At 31.0% G+C, this 11,274-nt stretch overlaps 1 protein-coding gene across 1 annotated transcript; it reads left to right on the top strand.

Annotated features, from left to right (window-relative positions):
* The first annotated feature begins 460 nt into the window (after positions 1–460).
* LOC119678091 (cilia- and flagella-associated protein 45-like) lies at positions 461–2,295 on the top strand. The gene is made up of 2 exons (XM_038089756.1): positions 461–2,024; positions 2,291–2,295. The coding sequence occupies exons 1-2, from the start codon at positions 461–463 to the stop codon at positions 2,293–2,295; spliced, it is 1,569 nt and encodes a 522-aa protein (XP_037945684.1).
* The last annotated feature ends 8,979 nt before the right edge of the window (positions 2,296–11,274 follow it).

Here is an 11,274-nt window from a genome sequence, read left to right as displayed (position 1 = left end):
AAGGACTGAAGTGAAAAAAAATAAAGGCTTATGAACTATATTAGCAAATTTATTAATGTCTTGCAGGGTTGAAAATATTTTACTTCAATTAATTCATTCTTATATAGTTTAACCCACACTCATATATAGAAGCATATATTTTACAAAATAAAATGTATTTACCCCTCAGTTTTGTACTTAAAAAATATTACGTTAATTTCTCACCAAAAATTCCACCTTCCCTTCAAACAATGTCATTAAATAACGCCTGTCTAGGGAAAAAAAATTATTTTTTACCATAGCAACTTGTTAATTTTTAAAATAAATTTCCTCGTTTCCATGTCAATAATTTTAGTTTTAAATTAAATATTAAACTCAAGTTTTTAGTTCATTAAAAATAACCAGCGAGTCAACAACAAAAATTTCAAATTAATATTGGATACTTAATTTTTGATTCATTGTCTGCAAATAAATTTCAAAGATGCCTTGCTACACCAGCACCAAAGTGCGCTTTGATAACCCGCGTAGCGATACCGATATTGGTAAGAATCGCCTTAGTACAGCAGGAAAAACCGAGACAACACCATGTATCAATGTACGCCTAACGCCAAGTCAGGAGGCACTACCAAGACAAAGCGAAAAAATAACGCGGGCAAGGACTTGTTATCTGTACAATCAAAGAGGAAAGAAGTTGAAATATCCCATTGATCCGACCAAAGAAGCTACATTACGCAAAGAAGACATTGAACGTATCAAAGCCAATGCAAAGATAATAACTATGGAAGAAAGAGCTGCTATTGTAGAGCTGCAAGAAAAAGAAGCACAACGTCTGAATGATATGGCAGATGAGTTAAGGCTTCGCTACAAAAGAATTGATGATGAGCGTAGAAATATGAGAGATGCTCTCGACGGTCGAGATAAATTCAGTGATACTGCACAAAAGCTTAATGTATTGGAGCGCAGCTTTGTAGAAAAACATGAACAGGAAGAAGAGGTTCAACTTGCAAATCGTGTCATCATAAACTTAAAGTGTCAGGCGGTACGTGATGAACAGATTTTGGAAAAAAAAGAAATTGAACGTCTTGCAAAGCAAGCAGACGCACATATGGTTCAAATTCAAATGAATATTGCAGCGAAATCGCTAGCTGAAGAGGACAAAAAAGAGGAAGAGAAACGGCTTAATAGAATTTTGTATGCCGCAGACATACGACAGCAATTAAATGAGCGTGAACGTATACGTTTACTTGAAGGACAACGTATAGAGAAAGAAGCACTCAAAATGCGTGAAGCTATGGAAGAACTAAAAAGGGACGAGGAGCTTCAAGCAAAATTAATATTAGAACGTAAACTTCAATTTCGTCGTGAACTAGATAAAGTAGCTGAAATGTCTATGGTTTTTAAAAAGATGTTGTGTGAACAAGACCTTGATGCTGATATGCGAGTGTTGGCTTTTAAACGTGAGCAGGAAATTCGACAACGTAAATTTGACGAAGAGAAGAGAATTGCTAAAAAAGAATTCGATCGTAAGCAAGATAAATTATTTGTGTTGGGTCAGAAGGCTTTGGAGTCCAGATCTCGTCGTGATGAAATGAGTTACATGCGAGAACAAGAAAGACTTGAAAGTGAATATAGGCGCAAGGAAATGGAGGCGGCATTGCGCAAGAAGAGGGTCGAAAAAGAATTATGTGATGCACGCAAACAACAATTATTGGATTCCAAGAATCGTCATGCTTTGTATATCGCACATGCTGAACAAGAATTTAATGATCTTATTGTAAGCATAAAATCTGAAGAGGAGGAACAGAAGAAAATGGATGCACTGCACAAGAAACTGCGCGAGAACTATCGCAACGATATAATACGCCAAATCAATGACAAAGAAGCGGAACGTCGTCGCTTATTAGATCTCGAGAAGAATCAAGTCTCTACTTGGCGTAAGGATGAACGCAAACGTGAACAAAATATACGCACTATTATTAATGCTAAGTTAGCTGCTATGAAAGATGCCAAATTACCGGAGAAATATATTACCGAAGTTCAACAGCGTATAACGAAAATTTTTGCAAAATACAATAATTAAATTAATTTTTTAATCATTTCAAATTTTAATTTTATTTTTGAATAATTTAACAAAAATGTATGCACAATGCATGTATCGAATTTCTTAAAATAACAATATGAAATACTTTTTTATTGAATTATTATAAAAATAAAATATTTTATAATAGTGCAATAATAAAGTATCTCAAATTGGAATTGCTAAAAATTATGAGAAATTTATATTTTGCTATTAAATGATTTAACTTTTCAGAATAAATCTGTTGTGCACCAAAAAGACTTGTTTTAATAATGAAAATATTGAAAATAAATAGTAGTATTTGAAATATGTATTTTTTAAACATTACAGTCAAGTCATCAATAAATGGATAATACTTAAAATATAAATACTTTAAGCAATAAAAAATTGATTTAAAGCAACACCTAAAATCTTTTATAAAAGAAACTCATTCTATTTTGTAAGAAATATTTTTTTGATCATTATATCTTTCTAGAGGCCACTATTTTTTTCATTAAAAACTATCTGATGCTATGGTTATTAAGTGGTGGATCACAGAGCTTCAAAGCAGTTTATAGTTCTTTTATGGTCAATTTAGTAGAGACGTATGTGAAGCATTTCAACTATATTAAAATAATCGTGTAATTAAAGCAATAAACTAGAAGCATTTTCATTAAGATACTGTATATATTATATTTAGACTTTAAACGACTGCTATATGCGTATGCTTACCTATTACCACTGTTTTCTAAAGTGTCTCACATTGAAGCTAGTAAAAACTGTTCAATTACTTAAACGTTAAAATCAGACCTTGCTTAGTAGTTTGGACTTAACTGCGAAAACTTCCACTGTTTTGTAAATATGAAATTTAATTTAAAAAAAATTAATTAGTTGAATGAAGTTTCCTAAAGCTAACATTAACCTAATTTTATACATATACAAATATTTAAGAAATTGCTTACATTTAGTTAGATATTACCTGGAAAAATTACTATAATTCTAGTTCACCTTACACTAAATAAAATTAGTAAAATTTTATCTATCATCTGCCTTTCTTAGATAGAATACTATATTACAGTTAAAAATCATTATCATCACATATTATTGATGCTCGAGATGCTATTGAGAGGTTAATAAAATATTTTATGAAACTTACAATACGTCATGTCCTTTATTTGTTACTATTGTCAAGTGTTTTATTTGTTTGGGCCATTCGTTTTTCCTGAAGTATTAATTTCAAATTATTAATATTATTATTAATCTTACCACGCTGTAAATTCCAAGAGAATAATATCAATTTAAACAAAAGTCCGACTTAAAGACTCTGAACTATTGCTTTAAGTTCATTCTTCTTCAAGTGTCACTTCTGGGTCGTACGACATACGAAAGAAAATATTGCTTGAAGATCATCCTACTTCCAGTGTCTGTCCGAGTTAACACATAAAACACATTTACCTATTAAGTGAATCGCTCTTTAGATTAAAGAATTGTGTTTTCCCGTTCCAAAATGGAAGCATATATAGATACTCCATATATAGATCACAACATACCTACACCTAACACGTAAGGAACAGATTTTGTTGCGAGACACTCTGCTACCAGTATTATGTGAAGTTAAAAACTATGAACGATATATCGTTACTAAAAATAAATATAAAATTAAGACTATTAATATAAAATTAAAGCTATTAATAAATTAAATTAATATTTTTAATTTTTTTGTTAAGAAACTAAACGATAAACTATATTAAGAATCAAAAATCTCCATTTTTTAATCGAACTTAGTATATTCATAATAAAATCTAATATAATTATTAGCTTGTTTTCAATATATATATTTGTCATTAATCAGCATTTGGTACTAAAATTTTTCTTTATAGTTTTTACCTTACTAAAATTTCATTAAAATTATTTATTAATAATGACGTCATATGTCTACCCATCAAACTTCTGGATATGAACCTGATTAATATACACAAGGGGAAGAATAAAATAACAAGGATGATACAAAGTTTAGCAAACATAACTAAAAAAGTGCTGAATTTTCTGTGCCAGAGGAAAGAGAGAAAAATATATTAACACAATAAATATATATCACTACCCTTTCCCTTTTTTTATAAACTTCAATGGCGTTCAATATTAAAGTTAACCGAGCCACTATCTGAAGTAATATACACACAAGGGCACAAGTCCATTTTGGTATGCTTACATGCATGTTTGAAATAACAACTTCTAACCGGTCGGTCATATATTCGACTAATTTTTCACAATGACGTCATTGCTGTTTAGTGTTGCTCTTGCTATTGTTGTTGGTGTTGTGTTGGTGTTAGTGTTGTTGGGTTTTTCACTTGGTATTTAGGTCATGGCTTGAAATTGTTGACCTTAAATTACTTACGCCATTTTACAAAGCATTGTTGCCAATATAACAAATACCGTAAATGCAGCATTTAAATGTGTTTCCACATAAAACAAGGTACGCTATTTTAAGCTGTTTAACATCAGAAGTGCTTACAATCGACCGTGTCCCTATATAACCGTAAACAGCGTATTTTTGTATCTGAAGAAAGCTTACCCGTGCGGCTTTACTGCCGGTTATCGCCTTATAAAGCTAATTTTGGCTTATTCTACACCAAGCAAAGCCCTTGAGCCTTAGCTCCACCCTAAAAGTGCTGCGTGTGATTTTTCCATTTTCTCGGCGTGAATGTACATTGCCGTTGCTGTTGCCGTTGCTGTTATTGTTGTTGTTGTTATTTGTATACTTCAGCTGCAGTAGATTTTCATTCAGTTTCATATCAATAATAAAATACGAACGTCATAAAATCGGTTTGTTTGCAGATATTCGGATTTCTTTATGGCTTTATCAGAGCATATGTATCTTTTTAGAATTGAAAGATAAATTGTGCATTTGTTGCTTGCTAATACTGCATACTGCAATAAATGGCAAAAATACTGCAATAGCATTTTGTAGAGCCATCGAAAGTTTAATTGTTAATAAAGCAGCAATTCTGTCACAATTTTATTGCATCACAGTTTGCTGCAATGAACCTTCAACTCGAGGTAAACTATGGCATATCTGAGCTATGACGCTGATTTGGCTGAGGACAAAATATAAATTTTTTTTACTTTATTTTTTAATAAGAATTATTTTTACTGGTTTTACATGAAGGATTGTTAATACATAAAGCTTTCTTGAAATATTTTAAGCTATTTTATTCATACTTTAATCTTGTCAAATGGTATATGGTAATGTAAACATCTCTAAAATTATGAAATTGTAAACGATATGAAAAATAATTATATGATACAGCAATAACAATAAAACTCTTAAATATTTGAGATAACACCAATGCAGAGAAATTTTATTTTAGGATATATTTTAGAAAAATCAAATGTTCTTTTACAAAAATCATAGTATTCTAGATAAGATTCGGCTTTATTTTCAATATAAACTACTTCAACTTTCCTACTACTTTATATACAATCACTTTAACGCTTCTTAAAGGTTCTTACATATTTTTTATTGAACGATTTATTGAAACCTTCAAACTATATGTTTGTTTCGGCATTTGCTTCTTTATTCCATTTTTTCTAACAACAAATTCCAAAATGACCTATTGGAGAAGGAATACTAAGCTAACCTGAACAATTTAAGGCAGTTAATAAACCCATGCTGAGTGTCCCAGCAAAAATTCGAACATATAATTTTTGTGTGTATATATTTCCTAAAATGAATTAATAATTTTTTTAAATAAAAACCTATGTCATATTTTGTTACCCATTATTTTTTGCATTCAAGTTTGATCTATCGGTGAACCAAAACGCATGCATAAGAAATTATATATAATTTCATACTTTCGTTCGTTTTTTACCTTTATGTAGAATATCTGGGAAGTATAAAACTTTCCAAAAAATGAGCTGTAAGTTCTATATATATGTTAGAATATCAGTCGGAAAACGCTTTTGATTCCTCGACACTCTATGGGGATGTGTAGAGGAGGTAATTACAGTACCAACTTTATAACAATTGAATTACATACACAATGCTTTAACATGTTAGTTTCTGCACTTTAATCAACATTTTTTAGACTTTTATTTGATTGATTTTTCTTCAACAGGAGTTTACTCCATAAGAGACAATAGGCTCCGAACTTAAGTGATTGATTTTTAAGCACTTACTGCATGATTGTTTGTCCCCTTCTGTTAATTCTACAATTAAAAAAAAGCTTTGAAGACCTATATGACACGATTTTGGATTTGAAAAGCTCTATGTGTTTGAAAGTTTCTTTCGCATGTTGTACTCTAATATATATTACTGAAGATATATCATCTTTTGAATAACATTCCCAGTTTTATACTTTTTAAAATACCTTAAATTTATCATCTACAATTTGGGTCTCTAATTTGTGATCGATTCATTAATCAAGTCAAATTTTTTTCATCCTATCAAATTTCACTATATTACAGTTTGACCTGAATAATATCTTGTCCAGTTGAATAATCCGAAAAATTATTTTTTAATTTTATCATCATAAACATTAAGTTTTGACACTGCGTATAATCGTGATTGAAGGTAATACATCTGTTATTCTTTTTATTTCGAAGTATATTGATAATCCTATATTTTCCATAGTACGACGTAATATTCCCCAAATGCGTTCAAATTCCAATAAATTACTTGCTTTACTGAGATATATCCATAATAATGTCAAGCACACAAATATTTCATTTTGGTCATAAAGTCTTAAAAACTTCTCCTTGATGCACTTATTTTAAACCTTTATACATTTTGACTGAGATAATGAAATATTACGACCTTTAAGGGCTTGTTTTTGTCTGTAATTATTAAATTAAAGGAGTATCCATTTCATGGTACCGATTTAACTGCACTTGTACTCAGAAAAATATGCTCTTCCCACATACTAGTTAAATCGAACTGATTAATTTTTTAGAGAAATTTGAGCTCATGAGAACCAACATGTGATGTGGTAAAACCAACATGATGTATAGAGTAAGAATTGTTTGACCTAAGATTTAGTTAAAATCTGGTTAAATCAACCAAATTATTTTTCTAAGTGTACAGTCACGTTATTATCATATGTTTGAAATAAAATTAAAGATGAGAACATTAAAGTTTTGTGGTTTCTACAGGTCGTTGCTAGAAGTCACATAACATATCCTATTTGGCTTTGTTGTATGACAAATTTCTTGGATGTGTAGCTTTAAATATATCATTCTATAGATATATTCTTAATCTTTATATGAATTTGTCACTAAAATCAAATGATTTGTTACCATTGAACCTTTTATTATTTTATACTGGGGCTACGCAAAGGTTCATATTTAATTGGACAGTTCCCAAACTCTCGTTTGAACTTCTTGATAAATATCTATCAAGTTATGCGTAACTATTGTTAACTATGTGCCGACAAGTCATCGAAAATTACTGTAAATTAATACAGTACTGTGAACTTTCTGGAAAAAAACATTTGAGTTATGTATATGTAGCTACATATGGGTCAGAAACATAGACAATCACGAAGGCCGACGAAGAAGCTTTAAAAATTTTTGAAAGAAAAATAGTTGACTAAATCCGCGTGCCAATCCAAATTGATGCAGAACCTTTTTAATTTTCAATTGAAGAACTAATAAAAAACGAAAACATAGTCAGATACATTAAGTCACGAAGACTACAATGGACTGCTCATGTAGTATGAATGGGTCCGGGGAGAAAGCCAACCAGCATATACAACGCAAAGGCGACCGCAACCAGGCACAAAGATAGACCAAGAACAACATGGGATGGGAACGTGTATGATGATGCAAATACGATTGAAGTACTGAACTGGATGAGAGTAGCAGAAGATTGGGAGAGATAGAGGCAGATCATGAGAGAGGCCAAGGTTCATACTGGACTGTAGTGCCATATAAGAAAAAATAAAAAGAAACAGAAGATGTCACATCTAATTACTAGACTTGAACAATATACTAAAACAAAAATTTGTTCATAAACACAATAACAAGTACGTTTTATTTACCACAAAATCACAAAATAGATAACCAAGTGTATAAGCATAATCTTACAATAATAAATTCTATCTAAAACTTTACAGCTATTACTGAGAAACTTAAAGTTTTCGAAAAATTATTTCCTTATACAAATAACAAATTTTATAATTGAGTGCCATCACGAACAACGCTTTATCGAACAGAAAATATTACTCATAAAACGTGCAGAGCCATCAAGGACTCAGTTGTTGCTTTTGCATACAAAAAATAGATTTTTTATTGCCCGTCTATGTGTGTATGTCAAATATAAAATAAAGCAATAAAACTGATATTTCATACTTAAATCGGAAATTTATCACTGGCAACAGCTTGTAGCTATCTTATCTGCTTCAATCGAAAACTACTGCAACTATGAAAATGCTTAAAAATTGCGCTTAGCAACAGTTCGTATGTAGCGTAAGGATTGCATGTGAGGACTGTAAGGATTGTAAGGATAAGCAATAAAATGATGATAGATAAAATTAATTGAATATTAGAGAATTCACTGAAGTGCAGTCAAATAGAATATTACGCTAGCGTTATAAATTTTATATGCACTAGATTGATTGTATATATGTACAAGCAGTTGTAGTGGAATGAAGTATAGATGACTATGTTTAAAGTAGTTTAATAATAGCACATAAATAGAAATAAAAGAAAAAAATTATAACAAAAAAGCATTTGTTTGAAAATAACATGAGATAACAAGAGTGATTATTTTTAACCAGCTGGAAACTATGTTTTCTATGCAGCTTATTGTAATATATCTAAGCGTTATAGAGAAATAATAGATATCCTTGCTCCAAATAATCATAAATTCCACTGAAATACTGTGCTCATATAAAGGAAACAAGTGATTACAGTTTTTCATATATGTTTTCTTTTTTTTTTTTTGCTATGTTTATTTCATTTTAAGTAGCAGTTGAATGAAAGTATTAAAACTATGAAAACAGCTTATCTCGAAACAATTTGTGAATTTAGGCCAAGATTTGTAGTATTTCAATTTTGCATAAAGCGAAGGTGTATACTACAGCATGGCAACTTGTCCTAATGGCAACCTAAAATTGTTGGCAAAATGAAAGCAAAACCTTTATGTGAAAGCAAAACACTTAGAAGGATGTTAACAGAGGTCAAAAGTAACATACGACAAAAATGTTGAAAAAGTGAAAGTGAAAAGAAACAGATTTGTAGTCAAAAATTTTTAAGTAGCTGGTTAACTTAGCATAAAGGCCTTTAACACTTGACCCAAAAACAGCACAAAATCCTTACACAATTTGCTAATAGATCATTTGTTTCACTAAGTATTCACCCTCAGTTGAGTGCGTTTAGCCCAATGTAAATTTACTCAATGCCCAATGTATTAACGTAAGTGACACTGTGACACTGCAATTACTTAACCTTAAGCGTAATTAACTTTGAAAAAGGCACTGCATATTTAAGTGATTTTTACATATAAATATTTCCATGTACTAAAACTTTTAATTGAGTTTATATTAGTTTCATAATGACGCAAGCAACAATGTACCACAGGCATATCAAACTTAACCGCTGACCTCTCACATACCAAAATTAGCAAACGTATGGAGGGGAGAAAAGTTGCTCACCAAACTTGACATTTTACAAAAATTTATTAATTTCGCATACCGCACCCCTCACACTCCTTCACACTCTATCCCAATCCACATTTTAGCGGGTCTTACATTCGACCCGCATTGTCGCATGCTGTTGCTAACAAAAGATGGCAACAAAATTATAAAAATAACTTTGGTTACCAAATTTGCTTTTTGCCTTCTTTAAATATTGCACAGTTAATCGTTTTTAATTAATTTGGCTTACCAGAAAATTTCTGAAAAGTGCGTGTGGAGGTATCTCTCAGTCCTGGCAGACGTACGTCTGTGTGCGTACAGGCATACGGTTCTGTTGGGCTTGAGGCTTGGGTTTGTCTATTTCCATACCGGTATTGTATTTCTCAAAATTTATGGCAGTAGGCAAACTGAAATCGGTTGTAGGAAAAGTTTTTTGAATGACAGCATTAAAAATAAAATTGTCCCAAAGTGACACGACTTCTGTGTATCCAAGCACACAAATTCTACAGTAAAATTGAATCGATTTTGTATTTTTAGTCAATTTTATTAAGAAAATTGTGTTCCCAAATACTTTCTAGCACGTGTTGCATTTTGGCAAATATTTAATTTTATTTGGCATTTGTTTCTAGGATAATAAAGCCTGCATTCTGGATTAATAATTCATTTTTGCTTTGGTTATGGCTTTCGGTTTCTAAATAAAGTTTTCATATTATTTCATTTTACGTATTGAGTTCCTCAAAGTATGTAAAGGAGTTGATGCATTTTGTTCATAAAAAGTTTTAAAATAAAGTAATCATCCATTATTAACCATACTTAAGACTTTGAGTGGATTAATGGAAGGTTGAAGTACTTCTTGAAAATTAAAATATATTTTACAAAATACTTTTAGAAGTGCTTGATATGACAGAACGTATTAGTAAAATGAAAGAACTCTACAAAGATATAGAACAAATTAAAGGTACAAAATTACTTTTAAAAGTGTTTAATATGAGAGAGCGCATTAGTAGAGTTTTAAAAGAGTTTTACAAAAGTATACACAAGCACTACAACTCAGCTAACCTTTATTTTACGTAGATTATGACAAAGTAACATATCACTTCACCACTGTCAAGTCAATGTGCAGTAACTAGCTTAACACTGCTTACAGATCTTATTACTTACTCATTTATATTCATATTGATATCATTAGTACAAATTTAGTAAATCTGTCAATGAGACTACCTCAAGTGCATTTAGCGATTTTTACTATGGAAATTTCTTGTTGTACGCAAGTTTTTTGACCAAACACGACACCACTGTCATCGCTCAGGCACCATATTCGTCAGATCTGGATCCGTGTGACTTTTTCATGTTCCCGAAACTCAAAGTGCCCCTTCGTGGTAAGCGGTTTGTGTCGATTGAATCGGTAAAAGAGAATTCGCTGAAGGAACTAAAAGCCATACCTTCACGGGCCTATGCAAAGTGTATGGAAGATTGGGTTATGCATTGGCATATGTATATCGCTTCAGAAGGAGCATATATCGAAAGAGATAAAATAAATTTGGAATAAAATTTAAATTTGTATATTTTATTTACAAAATCCGAGTACTTTTTGAGCAGAAGGTATTC

Source organism: Teleopsis dalmanni, chromosome 1 (assembly GCF_002237135.1).
Source record: "Teleopsis dalmanni isolate 2A chromosome 1, ASM223713v2, whole genome shotgun sequence".
In the NCBI taxonomy this organism is placed as follows: domain Eukaryota; kingdom Metazoa; phylum Arthropoda; class Insecta; order Diptera; family Diopsidae; genus Teleopsis; species Teleopsis dalmanni.
Note: the sequence above shows the minus strand (reverse complement) of the source record. Positions and strands in the feature narration are given on the sequence as shown.

Coding starts and splice junctions, on each gene's coding strand:
- LOC119678091 (XM_038089756.1), top strand. CDS start 461: ATGCCTTGCTACACCAGCACCAAAGTGCGCTTTGATAACCCGCGTAGC.